At 40.0% G+C, this 21,999-nt stretch overlaps 1 protein-coding gene across 2 annotated transcripts in view; it reads right to left on the reverse strand.

Annotated features, from left to right (window-relative positions):
* The window catches only part of LOC124794783 (serine/threonine-protein kinase tricornered), a 583,408-nt gene extending 562,111 nt beyond the window's left edge, over positions 1-21,297 (reverse strand). Inside the window, exons 1-2 of one of the 2 annotated variants that reach the window (XM_047258423.1) lie at positions 20,925-21,296; positions 17,678-17,717 (exon numbers count right to left, since the gene is read on the reverse strand). In XM_047258423.1, coding sequence (XP_047114379.1) covers positions 17,678-17,679 — 2 coding nt within the window. In that variant the 5' untranslated portion in view covers positions 17,680-17,717; positions 20,925-21,296. Of the gene's footprint in view, positions 1-17,677; positions 17,718-20,924 lie in introns of both variants that reach the window. The other variant, XM_047258422.1, reaches the window with a different exon arrangement.
* Between the last annotated feature and the right edge of the window lie 702 nt (positions 21,298-21,999).

Here is a 21,999-nt window from a genome sequence, read left to right on the forward strand (position 1 = left end):
ACTGAGAGTCGCCGGGCCGCGTGGGATTAGCCGAGCGGTCTTAGGCGCTGCAGTCATGGACTGTGCGGCTGGTCCCGGCGGAAGTTCGAGTCCTCCCTCGGGCATGGGGTGTGTGTGTGTCCTTAGGATAGTTTAGGTTAAGTAGTGTGTAAGCTTAGGGACTGATGGCCTTAGCAATTAAATCCCATACGATTTCACACACTACTTTTGTGTCGTTTTGTTTGTTGAGAGTCGCCGGAACCGGCAATTTGTAAAGGATGCACTGAATTATCTCTATTATTAGCCACCAACATAAATTTACATGATACTTAATTTGAACCTTTAAACACTTCGCAGTACCGACACATGCCACGTCTCACGACATGCGACTGACGTCACTAGGTACTAGAATATAAGCAGCAACGTCATCTGAAAGTAAACAGTTGTTGGCAGCAGCACTTGAGCGTAGGCGGTTGTTGCAGTAAGCCTTGGCAGGCACTGTATCTGACAACAGACGTTGCGTACGTTTTTGGAAAGGCGCTAGGCTGTTTTTGCCCAGAGTGGAGGAGGCAGCAGGATACTTCCCGTCATCCAGTTGATCGATCTCACTGTTTATGTAGACAACAAAAAACGACCTACGAATAGAATAATTCCCAAAATCCACAGCGCCGTGAACATTAATGTCATTTACAATAAACTGTAAGTAGATCTAATGTTCTTCCTGGAACACATCTGTATTGTGCTTACTAAAGCAATAAGAAACGGTATTTCTATTCCAGCTAGCGCTACACATTAACATTTCTAATGTCGGGTGAAGAGAATCGAAGCGGCCCGCTTTACATTTGTTGACCTGCTGTATGATGTCTTGGCCATCTAACCCTGGACCCCACAATTACATACAGGATGTTACAAGAAGGTACTGCCAAACTTTCAGGAAACATTCCTTACACACAAATAAAGAAAAGATGTTATGTGGACATGTGTCCGGAAACGCTTCATTTCAAGCACTTCAGTACGTAGGTCAGTGTTCATCACGAACGTGGTTTTGCAGTCAGTGCAATGTTTACAAATGCGGAGTTGGCAGATGCCCATTTGATGTATGGATTAGCACGGGGCAATAGCCGTGGCGCGGTACGTTAATATCGAGACAGATTTCCAGAACGAAGGTGTCCCGACAGGAAGACGTTCGAAGCAATTGATCGGCGTCTTAGGGAGCACGGAACATTCGAGCCTATGACTCGCGACTGGGGAAGACCTAGAACGACGAGGACACCTGCAATGGACGAGGCAATTGTTTGTGCAGTTGACCATAACCCTAATATCAGCGTCAGAGAAGTTGCTGCTGTACAAGGTAACGTTGACCACGTCACTGTATGGAGAGTGCTACAGGAGAACCAGTTGTTTCCGTACCATGTACAGCGTGTGCAGGCACTATCAGCAGCTGATTGGCCTCCACGGGTACACTTCTGCGAATGGTTCATCCAACAATGTGTCAATCCTCATTTCAGTGCAAATGTTCTCTTTACGGATGAGGCTTCATTCCAACGTGGTCAAATTGTAAATTTTCACAATCAACATGTGTGGGCTGACGAGAATCCGCGCGCAATTGAGCAATCACGTTATGAACACAGATTTTCTGTGAACGTCTGGGCAGGCATTGTTGGTGATGTCTTGATTGGGCCCCACGTTATTCCACCTACGCTCAATGGAGCACGTTATCAAGATTTCATACGGGATACTCTACCTGTGCTGCTAGAACATGTGCCTTTACAAGAACAACACAACATGTGGTTCATGCACGATGGAGCTCCTGCACATTTCAGTCGAAGTGTTCGTACGCTTCTCAACAACAGATTCGGTGACCGATGGATTGGTAGAGGCGGACCAATTCCATGGCCTCCACGTTCTCCTGACCTCAAACCTCTTGACTTTCATTTATGGGGGCATTTGAAAGCTCTTGTCTACGCAACCTCGGTACCAAATGTAGAGACTCTTCGTGCTCGTATTGTGGAGGGCTGTGATACAATACGCCAATCTCCAGGGCTGCATCAGCGCATCAGGGATTCCATGCGACGGAGGGTGGATGCATGTATCCTCGCTAACGGAGGACATTATGAACATTTCCTGCAACAAAGTGTTTGAAGTCATGCTGGTACGTTCTGTTGCTGTGTGTTTTCATTCCATGAGTAATGTGATTTGAAGAGAAGTAATAAAATGAGCTCTAAAATGGAATGTAAGCGTTTCCGGACACATGTCCACATAACATATTTTCTTTCTTTGTGCGTGAGGAATGTTTCCTGAAAGTTTGGCCGTACCTTTTTGTAACACCCTGTATACGAGATCTGTTGAAAACATTCCGGAACGTCGTCCACAAAACGTTTCTGCGTTTACCTTTTACTTATTGTGCATCGTCTCCGAAATACTCTTCTCCACAACTGATACACCGCTCCCAACGCCGTTTCCACCCCCTTGCTGGATGGCGCGAAGCGCCGCCTGCCAGTTTTCTTTTACCTCGTCTGTCGTTGCAAATCTTCGTCTTTTCAAAGGGGTTTTCAGCTTTAGAAATAAAACTTAAGTCCGCAGCGGCCAGGTCTGGATAATACGGAGGACGAGGCGGCACAATGATCCCGTTTTTGTGCAACAGTCACGCACCAGTAGGTATGAATGTGCTGGTGCGTTAATCGTGATGCTAGAGCCGTGAATTGCCTCGCCACATTTTAGGCCATTTCCTTCTCCATTTTCTCGCACGCATCGCAACACGTCCCGATAGTACCATCGATTAACAGTTTGTCTGTGTGGCACGAATTCGTGACGAACTAATCCTTCACAAGCCAAAGAAAACTACCTGCATGGCTATGACATTTGACGACCCTTTTTTGGTCTTTGAGAATCTTTTCCAACCCCCTGTCAAGACTGAACCTTGGTCTCAATATCATAACCGTAGACCCATGTCTCATCACCAGTTATGATTCTTCTAAGGAACATGTTTCCATTTGCGCGATCCAAAAGCTCTTCACAGATTGCGAGGTTAAGGTCTTTCTGTCTTGGCTCATGAACCGTGGGACGAACCTGGCGGCAACACGACGCATTCCAAGGTGCTGTGTCAGTGTTTCACGACATGATCCAACTGAAATGTTACATTCTTCTGCACTCTCTCGGATAATCAATCTTCGGTTGGCACGCACAATTTCGTTGACGTTCCTGACATGAGCGTCCTCGGTAGACGTCGAAGGGCGTCCTGAACGAGTGTCATCTTTAACTGCCGTTCGCCCATTTTTAAACCGTATGAACCAATCCTACCACTGAGTACGACTTAACCACTCATCACAGTAGGTTTCCTTCATCATCTGGCGTGTGTTTGTAAAGTTTTGAGTTTCACGTAAAATTTAACGCAGACGCGTTGTTCCTCCATCTCTGCCTTGTCGAACGTTCTACTCTATACAGCATAGAACACTAACAGGAGTACAACACCAACAGATTATATATATATATATATAACGTCCGGCAGTTACATATTAAACACAAGGGTGTGCGGGGATGCCAACTTCATTTCAGTCCAACACACCGCTGGCGCGAAATTACAAATGTTCTGGAATTTTTTTTGAACAGACCTCATATACTGGTCATTACTATGTGTTGTAAAACCGGCGAAATTTCACAACTATCGAATAATTCCAAGTAGGATCATGATCGAACACCACAGAGGGGTTCAGAAATGATTCCAGCTTGCGGAACTTAACAGTGTTTCGTAAGAAGGGTCTCTAAGCACACGCTGATGACCGAACAGGAGCACTTTTTTTCATAATCGCCTCTTGCCATTCATAAGACTGTTGACTTTCTTTTACTTCGTAACTTTTGTGTTATGTTCAGGGAATGTAGCCTGCCCCTGCGGAGTACTATTCCGTTTTCGCATATTTATACAAAAAAATGGAAATGATCGTATGGCGTTGTTGTCCGGGAGGCCCCATTTCGGGGAGTTCGGCCGCCGTACTGCAAGTCCTTTTTAGGTGACGCCACGTCGGCGACTTGTGAGTCAATGATGATGATGATGATGATCTACATCTACATCCATACTCCGCAAGCCACCTGACGGTGTGTGGCGGAGGGTACATTGAGTACCTCTATCGGTTCTCCCTTCTATTTCAGTCTCGTATTGTTCGTGGAAAGAAGTATTGTCGGTATGCCTCTGTGTGGGCTCTAATCTCTCTGATTTTATCCTCATGGTCTCTTCGTGAGATATACGTAGGAGGGAGCAATATACTGCTTGACTCCTCGGTGAAGGCATGTTCTCGAAACTTTGACAAAAGCCCGTACCGAGCTACTGAGCGTCTCTCCTGCAGAGTCTACCACTGGAGTTTATCATCTCCGTAACGCTTTCGCGATTACTAAATGATCCTGTAACGAAGCGCGCTGCTCTCCGTTGGATCTTCTCTATCTCTTCTATCAACCGAGTCTGGTACGGATCCCGCACTGCTGAGCAGTATTCAAGCAGTGGGCGAACAAGCGTTCTGTAACCTACTTCCTTTGTTTTCGGACTGCATTTCCTTAGGATTCTTCCAATGAATCTCAGTCTGGCATCTGCTTTACCGACGATCAACATTATATGATCATTCCATTTTAAATCACTCCTAATGCGTACTCCCAGATAATTTATGGAATTAACTGCTTCCAGTTGCTGACCTATTTCGTAGTTAAATGATAAGGGATTTATCTTTCTATGTATTCGCAGCACATTACACTTGTCTACATTAAGATTCAATCACTATTCCCTGCACCATGCGTCAATTCGCTGCAGATCCTCCTGCATTTTAGTACAATTTTCCATTGTTACAACCTCTCGATATACCACAGCATCAGTGAACTTCCGATGTCATCCACAAGGTCATTTATGTATATTGTGAATAGCAACGGTCCTACGACACTCCCCTGCGGCACACCCGAAATCTCTCTCACTTCGGAAGACTTCTCTCCATTGAGAATGACATGCTGCGTTCTGTTACCTAGAACTCTTCAATGCAATCACACAATTGGTCTGATAGTCCATATGCTCGTACTTTGTTCATTAAACGACTGTGGGGAACTGTATCGAACGCCTTGCGGAAGTCAAGAAACACGGCATCTACCTGTGAACCCGTATCTATGGCCCTCTGAGTCTCGTGGACGAATAGCGCGAGCTGGGTTTCACACGATCGTCTTTTTCGAAACCCATGCTGATTCCTACAGAGTAGATTTCTAGTTTCCAGAAAAGTTATTACACTCTAACATAATACGTGTTCCAAAATTCTACAACTGATCGACGTTAGAGATATAGGTCTACAGTTCTGCACATCTGTCCGACGTCCCTTCTTGAAAACGGGGATGACCTGTGCCTTTTTCCAATCCTTTGGAACGCTACGCTCTTCTAGAGACCTACGGTACACCGCTGCAAGAAGGGGGCAAGTTCCTTCGCGTGCTCTGTGTAAAATCGAACTGGTATCCCAGCAGGTCCAGCGGCCTTTCCTCTTTTGAGGAATTTTAATTGTTTCTCTATCCCTCTGTCGTCTATTTCGACATGATTAATGATATTTCGGAGTTCACGAGAAAATGGGGAAGTGGGAATACTAGTGGGTGGAGTGGGGGGGGGGGGGGGGGCAGACGACGCACACGGCAGTAGGAGGGCGTTGTTAGCTCAGGCATTTCCTAAAGAAGTTATTCCACCTTTTCCAGGAACTGCAGCCAGCGATTACGACGAAAAGTATTTACGCAATACAGCGCTCTTGTATCACTTCGAACGCACTTCCCAACGCTGCGTAAGGTGCAAACAAGCCAAGGTATAAATGCTAACCCAGCGCCGAGAGCTGTGCTTGGGCGGCTAGCATTCAATAAAAGCCGAGTTCACTTTCGAAGCGGAGTGAAATCTCTGATAATTGCCTCTTTATCTGAAATTCAAGACGTTTGTTTAATGCGAACTGAAGAAAAATTTTAGGGCAGTCTGGGATGGAATGGAAAAAGTCTCTTCAACAGTGAAAGGTTACTATTCCTTTGACGGATACCAACCGCTCATGACGCTTTGCCTACCTTCTCATGGCTACTATTTGTTACTAAGGAGTGGCGGCTTGCATATACAGCTCAAATGAAAACTATAACATTAATAATAGATATTTAGTCGCAACGGCGTCATCAATACTACGAAACTCATTAAGTCCTCAGGTCCCGGAAGATACATTATTCCAGCAAAGAAAATATTTCAGCTTTGGAACTAGTGTCGTCAGTACCAAAACACCCAACACAATTCTGTATAGACTTGGAAACAATCTTAAACATTTTTCAAAACACACTGTAGCTACTTAAATATTGTTGTGGTCTTCAGTTTGACGACTGGGTGGTGCTGCTCTCCACGTTATCCTACCCTGTGCAAGCCTGTTAGCTCCGAATAACTTCTGGAAAGTACACCTGTTAAGAAACTGCTTTTTGTATTCATTTCGTGGTCTCCCTCTACATTTCCCTCAAATACCAACTTTGTGTTTCCTTGATGTTTCAGAATGGATCCTATCAACCGATTCCTTCTTTTAGTCAAGTACCAATTGTATAGCTACATCACGCACGTCGAGAGGAAGGAAAAAAAAAAAAAAATCAAACGAAATAAACGTGGTGTTACCGAAATGAAGTACACGTGTGCTATGAAAATTGAATATAAATATGAATAGAATACCCGAAATGCCCTACAACATTCAGTATTCACCTCAGGAATGAGCATGCCACACACTTGCAACAAGATGTTATTACTGGTTGGTGGTATGAGAGGGGGCGGGGGTGAAAGGAAGAAAGAGAGGCACAAGAGGTGGGAAAAGAGGAGGGATGGTGGAGGAACAGTGTTCTATTTACTCTTATGATAGTTAAGATTAGGTAACAAACTACGGAACAGTATCACTGACAACTAACATCTACGGAATTATGAAACACTTCTAGTCAACCATAATCGTCTGATGCGCCACGTGAATTGAAAAATACAGTCCAGAGGTCTTCAACCTAAACTGGGTCCTAACTTTATTCCCCCTAAGTACAATTTTCAAACAACAAAGTTAAACTAAATACTAAGTTGTTCCAGGAATGTTAAAAGGCCTGACAATAAAGGAAATGCTTGTCATCGTTTAAGTATCTAATTTGCCGTTCTACAAATATTCCTACCTTGATTTTTGCTTCGCTGATCCTCGGAGACTTCTCTAGCAACGACTTTGTGCATGACTTTCACAAAGTTTTTGACAGGACTCTGTTCAATGTGTAGCAGTTTTGGTATCAACATTGGGTTCTATCCAGGCAGTAGTTCATTTTGCGCAGGTCATTTTTTCCATTATAGCGTTTTTTTTCTGTCTCTGCAGTCCAACTCGCATGGAAACCAGTAGTATTTTGTGTATCCGAGCTGCATGCCAGAAATATTAGTGTCATTTTGAAAGCTCCACATATATGCCATTTGCGTTTCTCATACGGGACAACTGAGAAAAAGAGTATAACGTTCATATATGTCTCCATTGGATTAATTTCATGGGCAATCAGAAGCGAAAGGAATTCAATCCAATTGCGGAGAAGAACTACTAACTTTCTTAGAATCTGTAAACAAGCGCCACTCATTTGCAGTGGAATCATAGCCAACAGTCTCCATAATGCACTCTATATTATTACATAAAAATCTTCCTTATTTGACGTTTGTTACATCCGGCCTTCATGGTGTTTTAATTTTATGGCCTCGAGTGCAGTTCTGTGCAGTGACTGACTAAACGATCAAACCCAATTTGGAGGTGTACAATGAGACTACTAACAGCAAAAAAGTTCTTATTTCAGGATACATGTATTCGATATGGTACTAAGATCACACAGAACACTTGGCCCACCCAATAAATGAATTTAGGAGAAGATAGTATGAATGTGGTTTATATTTATCAACTTCAGTTGTAAATTAAGATTAAACAGAAAATCCGGTTTTGTAAATGGCCGTTTTCCCAGAGAAGGTTTATGTTATTTGCGATCCTACGGACAAGATGCAGAACGCAGTCAGTTGTTAAAAATATGACCAATGCAACATAACTACGCTGATCATCCAACTGATATATCTTGACGGCCTGATATGGAAGATTGCTGATTGATGTTCTGCTCATAACTTGACGATGTACGCATCTCATCAGATAGTGCCCACGAAATGCACGCCGTGATACGAATGTAACGTCCGTAAATTTGCTAACTATCAGACGACTTTCCGATGTCGAAATAACAACCGCGGATGAACTATGGCTGGAATATTTGCTGCTGATTGTCACCAACACACGAAACATGTTAAAGTTATGGGTGCTGTTTTGTAGGATGTGCACAGTTTTTGGAAATTGTCGAAACATTAAGGTTTTTATCACGAAATTGTTTGACACCCTCTGAAAAACGGCGGACAGTTTTAAGTACAAAACATAACATATTTCAAGAGGATAAACAGCTCTATCCACCCACTCCCCCCTCCCCCCCCCCCCCCCACGCATTCAGACCTTTTCCTGATTCCCGTTTCAGAAGGGTCTCGAAGAATTCCAAATGTCGTTTTGAGCGAGTATTTCGCAGGTTTTCTGCTTCTTCGCTTCATGGATTATGCACTCTGGCCCTTCCAGTTTCACAATTCTCTCCGGCGTGCTCTGGGCCATCCTCTGTCTCTTTGTCCCCTCGGCATGTAATCCAATGATGATTTGTCAAGTCTGGTGTTTTCCATTCCTTGGAAGTGATCAGATCAATTGCAGCTAGTATTTAATATTTTATTATGTGCTGATTCTATATTAAATTCTATCCTAGAACATTCGTATTGTATCCTCTCCATCCTCGTACGTTCTTTAACATTCCCGATCATTTCTGCTGATCGTATTTTCCTCTGTTGCTTTTGATTCAGCACCCAAGTTTCACGGCCATAAAGCAACGTGGGGAGGCCCCTACTTCATAACATTTCATTTTTGTTTTAAAGGTCTTTGGACTTTCCCACATACGGCCCGAAATTTGCTAACTTTTTGCTTCATGTCTTTCTCATAAAAACTTTTACTACAAACATGTTTAACGTATTTTTTCCTACAGTATTGTTTTTCAACAATTTTTGATCCGCCTTTTCCTCCAAAAGCCATAATTTTCGTTTTATTAAACAGGTCTTTAAAATTTTTATACAAAAATTATTTAAAAGACACATGGATTTTTGTAACGTCTTACTTACTTGACTAATTATTTGATCGTCCGCACATTAAAAAAAATCTTTCCACAGACTGTTTGAGAACTTAATTCTGGACCTGCTTATCAGAAAGATTGGGTGATAAGCTACGCCTTGTCGAAGCCTTATATTTGCTAAAATCCGTTCACTTCTTTATTCCATTGTCTATAACAAAATTAATATTTCTCTTCGGACACATTAGGTACCCTCATTTTTCATAGCAACTGTTATTAATTGTCTAAGGTGTTTTGTCGCTGCTCGAGTATATAGAAAGCGCATCAGATATCGTTATATGTATCCAAACATCAGCCTATCTGTTCGTAGGCACGTGGTTCATGCGGTCATTGGGGCATTACATCAGATGATCACCGGAGACGAACAGGCACAAGATCTCTGGTAAAGTTCTAATATATCACTTCGTCCATATTTCACCTCGTTATCTCTGCGAGATGAAAATCGATCGTGTGGCAGAATCAGGACAAAAGCGTTGAATCTGGGAACTATTTCCGATGATCTCAATCCACAAGAAAAATAATTTAGTAGGCAATATAAAAATCTGAATGTCATCGCGATCTAGGTTATTAGCGGCGGAGTGTTATCTCAGATGAAGGAAGAATTTTTCTGGGCTCCTGAAATAGCGATCTCGGCATTACGATAAATTCTTTTGGAAAATATCACAATCGGAGCGGACATTTCAACCTCATACATTGAGCCAGCAGGGCAAAAGATTGAGCTTCGTTTTATATATTGCGAATCTGTCAGAGACGGAAAAGACTTCGGAGTGCAGTTGTACGGAATGGATAGTGTATTGTAAGGTGGTCACAAGATGAACAACAAAAGCATAAGGAGGGTAATGAAATGAAATCCAATTGAATCTGGCTGTGTCGCGAGAATTAGATTAGGAAATGGGACACTTCAAGTAGTAAATAGGTTTTCTATTTGCGGGAGGATGTAAAATGGAGGAGGAAAGTGGTGTTTAACGTCCCATCGACAACGAACTAATTAGAGACGGAGCGCAACCACGGATTAGGGCCGGATGGGGAAGGAAGTCGGCCGTGCCCTTTCAAAGGAATCACCCTGGTATTTGCCTGACGCGATTTAGGGAAATCACGGAAAACCTGTATCAGGATGGCCGGACGCGGGTTTGAGCCGTCATCCTCCCGAATGCGAGTCCAGTGTGCTAACCACTGCACCACCACACTCGGTGACATAAAATGCGAACTGACAACAGAAAGAAAAGAATTTCTAGAAATTAGAAATTTGTTAACATCGAATATAAACTTGGGTGTTAAGAAGTCTATTCTGAAGGCCTTTGTCTGGAGTGTGGCCATGTACGGAAGTAAAACATGGACGAATTGTGGTTCTATGGAAGAAAGCAAATTACATATGTACATCGGGTAAGTTAAGAGGAGGTACCGAGGAGAAAAGGAATTTATACCACAACATAGAACGTTATATATAATGGTTGGTAGATAGGATCCATCCTGAAGCATCAAGGAATCATTATGGTACTGAGGGTGGAGGGTTTTGGGGGGGGGGGGGGGTGGATGCGGAGGGTAGCAACTGTAGAAGAAGACCGTTCCCTTCCCCCGCCCGAGCTAGTGCTTCGTCTCTTATGATTGTCCTCGAAGGGAGGTTAAACTCTAAACCGACAAACTAGTTCAAAACAGCCTCCACTCCTCTCGGATCAACACAGATCCCAGCTACCATGGTTACGGAAGCACCTACCATAAGAGCACCAAAACTTTGCCCTTGTTCGAATTTACTTAGCTCCAGCATAATGCACTCTCAAATACGTAGAACACTGTTTTGACCACTGCTGACTCTTACACTACATTGGGGGCATTGCACAGCTGCGGTTAACAACAGTTTTTATGATCAAGCACGGATTTTTCGCGGTGTTTCGATATTTTGCCCCCCCCCCCCTCCCCCAGCGCTGTATATGGGAAACGCAGGCATGGCCTGCCAAGGAACATAGCGACATTTCTGAATAGTCCAGTGTCTTAGCGAATGCGTCAACGTCTTCACGCACAACAGCAGCCGCCTTACACAAACCTGTATGTAACAGCGTCTGGCTGGATTCGAGCTGTGAAATCCGCTTGCACCATTTTACGCTGAGTCACCACACTGCTTCTCCCTTCGTAATGGGGCAGACAAACCCGCTACGCACTGTACAACTTCTAAAGTTCTGAGTTTAATTTCAAGAGACCGCCCTAGTTTATTGTTCTGCAACACACGCATGTAGGTCTGAACAATTTCTTTGTTATTTTCTTTTTCCAACTTTAGTCTACAAACAGTAAATGTATGACCAGTTAAAAGCAAATACTTGATGATGATCAAAAGGTTGAAATTAGCCCATAACAAAAGTAGGCATACTACATGAATTTACAGCCTCATTGGAGACGCGTCTTCATTTAACCAGTATTTGATGGCTGTAGTCCCAGGTATGGTTCAAATAGTTCAAATGGCTGAGCACTATGGGACTTAACATCTGAGGCCCAGGTATGAAGGAAACGAATTACTAACACTACTTTACCACTAAGCAGAACTATTACAAGTTTAACCCTTTCATATGCAATATACGATTCCAATACCATCCAGCAGACAGAAATTTGTTGCCTATAGGTGCCCTAAGCAAAAAAGGTATATGTAAGTCCTGTCCTCAGAAAATAGGTACTCGTCCAACTTCTATGCCTGAGCAAGGAAGTAACGAAGATCTTTCGTAAGAAAACACTAGGTAATACGTGAAGTGATTTGGGGAATGCACAGATAGCTTTAAACAGGACCTCTGCAGAGGAACTGACCCACAATCTGTCAACCTGCAAAGCACATACAAAGGATAGCCCTCAACCTTTCCATTCTCCTCTAGTTCTCCTTGAAATAATTCAATGCTTAATCAATACCGCCTGTATGCACCAAACATGTACACATCTCTATCTACCAAAGTAAACTGACATGAAACTTCCTGAGGGATGACAACAGCGTGTTGAGCCCAAATTCAAAGCTGAAACCTGCCTTTTGCTGGAAAAGCTCTTAATGACTTTGCTATCCAGCCACAGATGATTAAGGCATTGCCTAAGTTGATATTTAAACCTTGAAAATTTCTGCCTTACCAAAGAAGGGAATTTATATGTTTTAACAAACGAAAACTTACATAAAAGCATGACTCAAACCTTTTCAGTGGTTACATATTCATTAACTTTTGCATTCAGAATTTCTGACCAGATTTTCCTGATGTTTCACATTACTGTTCACTCTACATATCTAATTCAATTAACACAGCAGAGACATTCGATATGCCTGATGAACAACTGATCATTGTATTTTCAGGTCTCACTAATCGTTTCTCAATTTCCTGCACTGTGATGAATATAAACCTATGCTGCTTAGCTTTATAAATACAATGATGTCAAATAGTTATAGCCAAGAGCAAATATTTTTTCCCAAAAAGTGAAACTCATTTTGTAATGGAACATCATCAAAATCTATACGCACTAAACACCTAAATCCAATAATCCACCTTTTAAATCTCACAGGGTACTTTTCAGCTTGGAGAACACTGCACTATCATTTCCTGATTTCCAATACACCATACAATGTATACCCATTGAAAGGACAGCCCCTTTTCAAAGTAATCCAATCGTATAAATAGAACACTGATTGTGCCAATGCAAGAGTAAGGAAAGTCAGGGCTTACTTTCTCATTGACAGTCCATTAAATAAACTCCAACTCTATCCGTATGTGACAGATTCAGGGAATGGTTACCATAACATTTGTATGGTCCAAAGGGCCACTTTGACTCCAGTAGTCATAGGAAGCATGTAGCATTGAGACAGTTGAATTCCAACTCTGCGCCACTGACTGCTGCTAATTACAGCAATTCTATCTTTGTTCATTCGTACCGGTTTGCACTCAGGTTACCTGAAGTCATGACGTTCACTCTCTATTGCGTTTTCTGCTACTGACTTGACAGCTGTCTTTGTTTGCAAACATTACTTTGTTAGTGGCAGTAAGCAGCCTGGTTTGTGTTAAGCTGCGACACAACTGCCGAGCCAGCTCACACCATACTCAGTACCTAGTTTTCATCCAATGACCGTAGAACAGTTTCCTTATGGCAAAATAAAGTGATCTGAAATGGGCATGACAGCAGTTGCCAAACAGGTAAGCCATTTCATTTCTAACAATACTAAATACACAACTTTGTCTGCCTTATGTATTTTGTGCTGCAATATAAGGAATTAAGTCTCTGGTATCCTCCATCAGTAGCCCAATGATCAACTGAAGTTGCTTTCAAAATTTGACTGACTGCAACATACAACTGATTAGGCAGAACTACTACATGTAAAGTCCATATGGTTGTGGGACAATCATTAAGTTCCTTTAAATACATGATGGGAATGCCAAGAACAACATTTCTGTTAAGATCACATCACATGACCTGTCTGTCATAGCCTACCGAGGATATTCACTCGATTACGCAAGTTTCGAAACTACAGTACCAGTCATTTCAAATAGATAATTAGAATGTGTATGGTACAGTGCATCTCAGAAGACATTAAATATCAAGAAGGTGCCACACAATATAAAAGTTACGTGTATGTGTACAATATGGACCAATGACCAACTGCAATTCTAACCACAGTAAATATGCCTTCTAAATACAGGGCATCCTTTGGAGCAAATACGCTGATACGAAAAATTTCTGCTTTTCACACAACAATATCCTCACTTGAGGAGAGCAGGTTTTCACAGGATGTAGATTAAATAATTTGGAAGATACACTGTGAAAACTTTTTTCCTCTTTCTGTAAATTATTGTGGAATTATGGTTTGATGTGGGATCTGAAGCTCAGTGCAACTTAACACTTTCCACAGAAACTGTATACTGTCTAGAGTTAAGTTACATTGGTGCCTGAAAACAAATATAATGAATTAATTGAACTATCAGAGCTAATGGAATATTAAATTTTCAAACTAATCTGACACTTTTCTGTTCTGCTATATTAATGACAGTTTAACAAATATCAAAAGAATCTGAACAGAAAAAGTAACTACATTTTGACACCTTTTGTAGTAAGTAATGTTTTGACAGTAATGAAATTTTTGTGTAGTTTGTTCAATGACAAAATGTTGATCAGGCTGGTTAGGCTAGACTTCTGTCAAAGACACATCCACTGTTTATGACTGCCACGTCCTGATTCAGCACATTCTGAAAATATGAGCTATATAACAATCTATTTTATGGCAACATTGACGATGCTAGGTCTGGACTGTATGCAGAAACATTACAAGTGGCCTGCAGCATTTTTCTAACACACAGCCACTCATTATTTAACAAAACACATATCAGCAAACTGAAACAAGCAACAATGACTAGCATTAACTGTTGGCAGAAACTGTATTATGTTTCATACTTCACAGGCAGCAGAACTTGCAATTGCTGACTTATCATCACACCTGTTATACACTCCACTAAGCTCAATACTGTAAATAGAGCAAGTAAGTGGCTCTCCAATAAAAAACATTCACGAATTATACGCAAAAATGTATTTTCTTCATACCATCAGATATGTCAGCTTAAGAACTGCCCTGTTGCAAAATGCAACAGATAATCACAGTGATTAAATTTAAAATGTTATCTGTTTCTCTTATTCTGTCAATCTGTGCAAAGGAGAACGTTATCTGCCGGTCTTTCCTAATATCAATCAACTACATCTAGTAACACCAACAGTAGAATATAGGGTTTACTTAACTAACCATGCACTATTTTGCATGCACATTAAAGTGGGAATGTTTTACATGAGCAGAATTAAGATAAATCAATAAAATCCACATTAAAATTGTAAGTAAATGCCTCCACATAGGAAAACACATGCAAATGAACTAACAAATCTTGAGTCATAATATCCTTAATTTATATGCCTTACAGTCTACAATCTAATTTGATGCTGTTTTCACTTTTGATCCTACAAAAGTTATCTAGATTCTATTGAGAAAGCAGCAATACTGCAAAACTGCTACTGTTAATATTGTGAATGGCAAAAAATGTCAATTAACAATACCGTATTGATAAAACATATCACAAATTAAGTCATTATACAATAAAGGAAACATTCTTTCTTGTTAAACTGCAGCATGCAGTAATGTGCCTCAGTGAGAGACAGGCAACAGCGAGCAACAAAAGTGGATTGCTATACAGCACAGACAAAAAGCAATAAAATATATGCTCATTAAGAGTGTGGTGCATTTTTGCCTTTACTGCAAATTAGTTGCCGTTTCTCAACAAATATAAAACTTCAACCCTATATTTTGCAGAACTTTATTTCTTACTTTAGCAAATAATACAGTGGAGTGTCTAATTTAAAGCACAGGGAACTAACTACAAATTCTCTCATTGAAGCGGCAGGAGCAGAAGAGGTGACAGAAAGACTATGAGGACTCAGTCACACAAATAAAGAAGTATCACAGACTTTTACATAAAAAACTAAGAGGACAGAATTTATTTATTTATTTCTGGAAAGTGCCATAAATATCTGAGAACAATTTGGCACATAGATAGGAAGAATTAAACTGCTGTGTGCTGTATGTATTCTCCTGCATTGAGTACTATCAGCCAATTCATCCGTAGTGCTCCTGTTCTCAGAACTTCTTTTTCATCTTCATTTAGTACAACATTTGATCACAATAAGAACATTTAACTTCACACACATATTCTTTCTGCATTTCCAAATAGCACTCTGTGTCGATAAAAACTTTGTTTTCAACTAACAGATTCCTATTCTTGAAATACGCGATTATGAACCACCAAAAGCTACTGTTTAAATAAGAATCCCCATGAGCCACTACTCACAGTCATAAAACATAATTTGGCAGGCATACTTCATTACTGCACCAACTGTTCACATAGAAAATTTCTATGATAGCAAAAAACATTGTAATTATGTTTTTGTAACCGTGGAATTTCCTATATCATCATTTAGTCTAATGATGAAATATGCCTGAAAAATGAGCAAAACTGGTAGATAATAAAACGATTCAAAAGGACGACAGTTCAATTACACGTCTGGCCATCCTGATTTATGTTTTCCGTGATTTCCCTAAATCGCTCCAGGAAAATGCTGGGATGGTTCCTTTGAAAGGGCACGGCCGACTTCCTTCCCCAATCCTATGAGACCGATAACCTCGCTGTTTGGTCTCTTCCCCCAAACAACCAAATAACAAGTTTTGTTCATTTCAAATACATTCAAGCTACAGTCAACTGTCTGTGTAAAACTTTTCTATACTTTTAAAAAGGTGTATTTTCTCTTGGGGCAACAATGTTTCTGTTAGTACTCTGGTGAAACCGTGCAGTTACATGAATTGCATGTGTAACATACTGTGGCAAATGAAAATTCAGTGCTGGCTAGTAACCAAAAGACAAATCATTTTAAAGTTACTTTTCCATTTCATACTGTCCTTTTGTCTTTCTCTAACAGGTGCTCTATGTATTCTTGTTTACTGACAGTGGAGGCAAACACACAATTCAGACAATTGGATTTCCATGGAATGATGTGTATGATACAGGCCTACAAAGTCTTCTTCCACATTTAGTAAAATACCAAAATAGCCAAGTAAGACAGGTGACGTCCATCTCAATTTTAATTAATTCAAAAGAAAACTGTATTTTTGAAGCATTGTCCCATTTTTATATTATGTAACATATTTGCTTTATATATATAAGGAATAAGGTGAGTGAATTTCTTGTGTACCTGGGTAAAAGTTACATACTGGACCCCCCCCCCCCCTTACATTTTGCAATCTGGTGCCGACATAAGCATTAGCCTTTGCTACTGATCAATTTGTTACTTCAACCAGATTTTCTGCTTTTACATTTGTTGGATTCACCAACTTGTCAACTTTCAACCTAACCCAGACCTCGGGCTGCATTACAGACCAACCTGTCACAAAAACAAAGATTGAATAATTTTTTTTATTGGAGGGGGGGGGGGGGGGGTGTGGCTGGCTGGATGCTCAACATTGAACATTAGGCTATATTTGAATGTGCGTTAAATCTTTCCATAGAAAAGTTACACAAATGAAAATTGTTCTATTTCAACAGAAATTGAAAGCGAGGAAACTTTTTTTTAAGAAAAGTCACACTAACAGACATACAAAAAAAAAAAAAAAAAAGGGAACGTCTAGTAACAAATTTAAGTACCCAACAACATGAATATACCTGCTTAAAGCAATAGTATTATTTTTCCTCATCAATATTTTATGGCTTCAAGTCAGAACAATTACGCTTGAGAGAATGGTGGGCTTGTGCTGACTGTAGCTTGTAAAAGGAAACTTCACGCCAAAGTCAGAAAACCACATGCATACTATGAAGCAAGCAATAAAGCTCCGCCCACTCATGTGGACTTTGCAGTCAAGTTTAGCAGTTATCACTGTTGTTCGTGCGCGCTGCAGCCAGAGACATCTAAATCACTAATATAAATTTTTCACACTTTAGCTTACATAGTTTTATCATGAATCCAGCAACCTGACAGCTGCTACTCTGTAAAAGATGCAAATAAGTGTCTTCATGTGGAAGCATTTAGAGTTAGACTAAAAAGGATGTATATTTTACGAAGTTAACGAGTACTGACTACGTGCTGTGGTACCCTCTTTCTGAATAACCAAAGGACATGAAAATGGAGAGGAAATTAATGCAAAATACAGAGGTCAGAAGGTGATTATTACATAAGCAAGATGCATCGCATATCATAGTGTACAAACGTTTATATGGAACACAATGTTCTTGAACGAACAAAGAAAAGAAAGATTTTATAGGGAATAGCAGTTACTCAATGCTAATGTATGTTCTGAACTAAACACAATTTTCTTTATAATTTTTAATCATATAAAGAAAGAACATGTTACTCACTCTTTTAAGTGAGTAACATGCACTACATTTTTCTTTCCCTCTACTCTTACTTCTTGAAACAACCACAAATGAAGTTTCACAGTTTTGAAAAAGAAAATCTCGGAATTTCATGCTGATTAAAAAACAGAATGCAGTTTTCAAATAATCACAAATGCCTCAAAATAAAATTTTCTGAACATTACAAGATTTGTCAGTTTTATTGCAATGAAAACCTGTGTGAAATTGATATTGATATATGTACAAAGAAAACTATATAAAATCACAACAAATGGGAAATGTGAATGCCACAAACTGTATGAACAATGAAAATATGTAAGTGGTAACAAAGTAGGCCTAGTTGCAGTATGCAAAAGTTACACCAAGAATGATCTATGCATGAGATATGTAGCCTACAGCATAGTGTCAATTAATAGTTTCTCTATGTTTGAAGAGGTCTGCTGCTCCACAACTGTGTACTGAGTTAATGAATATTCAGTTACTCTCAAGTTCTTTATTTTACTCCCTAAGCGGTTTTACACCGAAATCACTTTCTGGTGAAATCTGAAAATTTTACAGTGGTTAAACCAAGTCAAAGAACTTTTTAGCAACTGTAGAGATTATCAATAGCAGCAGTTATCACACGCTGAGGAAACAACAGACTAAAAGAAAAGTAACGGAAAGTACAGCTTACAGATACCAGTGTTATGTAGGCCTACATGAAGATTACATACACACATGCCAAACTGAAGTCTATTATAGATCTAGAAGTAATATAGTAATTACACATGGAAATTTAGCCTGTATCTTCAAAGCTCCCTTACAAAACACTACAATGAATCCATAGGTAAATCATGAATTCTTTGTGCTATAAAAAATGTTGTACATGTTGTTAAAATACAGAATCCCTAGAAATAATTTCCCCATCAATAATTACTGAACAGCAAAAACATGGTCTGCAAGTAACTGACTGTGTGTCACGTACATAAAGACGATAAAATACTCATAATGGTCTCAAAGTAAAAATGGTAAAGCCATCATCAACCTGAAAGTTGGTTTCAACATCAGAGTGCTTTACTAAGAACAGTGTTACTGGATGTGGAATTCCACTGTCTTTGTTCAATCTCCGAACTTGCATACCCAGCAAGATGTAGAGGAATGAACATTCTAATGTGGACTCTGGCATTATTGTGCAACTTGGCAGTTTCTACATTAACAAATATGCCCCAAATTGACACACGACTAATGAAGATCCAAGGAATGGCTTGGTATCGAACGCCCAGAACTTTGGATCCACAATCTACCACATTCTGCTGAGCTATTATTATGATGTCCGACCCTCCACCCCCCCCCCCTTTTCTAAATAGTAAACAACCAAGACTGACCTTAAATGTGGAAACCATAAAAACAATGGGTACTGACCAGTAATAACGAAAAAGAAGAAACATAAAAGACGAGGAGGCACATAAAAAACAAAAAAACACACACACACACACACACACACACACACACACACACACACACACTCTCTCTCTCTCTCTCTCTCTCTCTCTCTCTCTCTCTCTCTCTCTCTCTCTCACTCTTTGAAGGTGTACTAAGAAAGTTCACGGAATTCCTCCTATCATGAAAGGGGCAAACTTGGAAACTTAAAACTGCAGGCAATCAATCTATATATATGGATTAGGCTAATCTGACAGCAGCCTACAACAACCAGTGCATCAAAAATGGTTTTGCTAGTTTATAAGAAGGCTAGCAATACATCAGAACTGTACATGGGAGCAAAAGTTACTCAGAAATAATAAACAGACATGACAGTACAGATTAAATAATGTACACACAAAGAATTAAGCACATTTGATATCCACTTATGACAACAAAGAATAAATGGCACTAAAACAATGTGAGAAGGTATGGAAAAATCTGTATGGAAACAAAATCAAGGCCGCATGTTTCGCAAATTCGAAGGATAAACAGTCGGTAAACGTTGGTAACATGTGCAATATCTGAAACATCTAGTATGCGTCTTATAAATGTTACTGGGGAACGCATAAAGTTCGTTAGAACATAAATCATTGTATCGGCCATATATTGTCCTTGAGATCACATTAGCAATTTCATCAGTATTAACACAAGCTGGTAAACTTACGTCATTACGCATAAGGTCTCACAACATGCAATCATAGCAACTGTCAAGGTTCATCTGTAGGTGTGTGACACTGGATGTGATATTACAATTATAACTAGATCACAGGATACACAGTAGACCTAAATACTAATTGCTTTTCTGTCGTATGTCACCACATAACAGATGCAAACTGACTTCTTATCAGTGAGTAATAAACTGTAAAACTGTGACAACCGTGTGTGCAAACACCATTCCGCATTCAGGCGCAGTCACCTCTGCAAACTCAATACTTCTGCTACGGGAAAAGAACTCTATTTTCTTTTAGTTGTTTGATAAGACTCAGCGGCATCCCTTCACAAACACCGCTAAATTACATCTGAAGTACATAACGTCTCAATTGGCGGCTCTTACGCCTCAGATATTCCGTGTTAGTGTGTTGGTGCTGACGTGAGATGATAACACTCCACACTGACAGTTCACTTTACCTTTATGCAAGTAAATGCACTTCAAAACGAGAGGTTGTGATTTTAAGCTGATGCAGTACATTGGTTTGACAGTTAATCAAGTAATACTCTTTATCATCTTCGGATATACACACATACGACCACGATTAAGTATTACTTGACTCATTTGAAGCTTCAAAGCAACAAATACAAGATCTAATTGGAGCTATTGTCCTAACTACAATAAACACAACTTTTCCAGTTTACATAAACATTGCAAAAATAAATATTTACCTTATCCCTTTCGTGTTCCAAGGAAAAAACTGCAGATTTCCTTTCGATTTTCCTCCAGATCGGTCTAAATACACGCTAAACATGCAAAGCACAATCACACAAATACTACACTAACCTCCATCTGACACCCTACTACTACCTTTGAAATTTATATACAAACTACACCAATCCGCCACAGACGCAATATGAACACTTCGTACTTGTTTCCGCTGCCTTACGAGAACATCGAGGCGCATTCCTTTGTTCTATTTTTATCTGCTATACTTTGTACAGTCTGAATTTCGGCGTTTATTCAGTCGATGGAACTAAATGGCGGATAAACAGCTGATACAGCTGTTGCGTTACGGAAAGTTCTCAATTAATTTATACAGCTTCTCAAAGAACAAAGCTTTATGCAGAGAATCGACCTTCGTTTTCGCTGTCGCAACTAACGAAAGTGATGTTGTCTGTTTGATTATAGACTTTATGCAAAAGATTTTATATAGCGTACATGTACAGGCAAAGCCACGAAAACTGAAGAAACAGGCAATAACATTTACCTGTACCGAGACTTTGACAGGTTTCTTATTCGCGCCTTTGTTGTTTCATATCGAATCTTATATAGAGCAATTGCATAACGACTGAATAATCAGGCGTCAAATACGATCAAGTAGCTTTCAAATAAAGAAAATATGGGCAGAATGAATTAGATTATATGCTTATTTTTTCATCCTGGGCTCTTATAACGATACAAGTTTTGTCATGGTAGTACAATGCAAATAAATAGCTAAAAATATATATGCACACAGTATCTACAAATATGCGTTATGAGTGTAGGACAGATGGTCGACAATGGCTATGATGAAGGAACATTCTCGGCACGTATTACATCACAAAAAAGAATCCTCTCTTTCTTATTCCGAACTGGAGGTCAGATGTTACAGATCTTCGTAAATATTCAAGTTCTGTAGCTTTTACATTACGAATAATATCAGATTTTGGAGTGAAACTGTCAAAACTTTGACTTTCTATTCCTATATTCATTCACTAATGGGTTTTGGCAACACGTTCTGTGGTATCTCAAACTCGGTATAAA

Source organism: Schistocerca piceifrons, chromosome 4 (assembly GCF_021461385.2).
Source record: "Schistocerca piceifrons isolate TAMUIC-IGC-003096 chromosome 4, iqSchPice1.1, whole genome shotgun sequence".
NCBI classification, from domain to species: Eukaryota; Metazoa; Arthropoda; class Insecta; order Orthoptera; family Acrididae; genus Schistocerca; species Schistocerca piceifrons.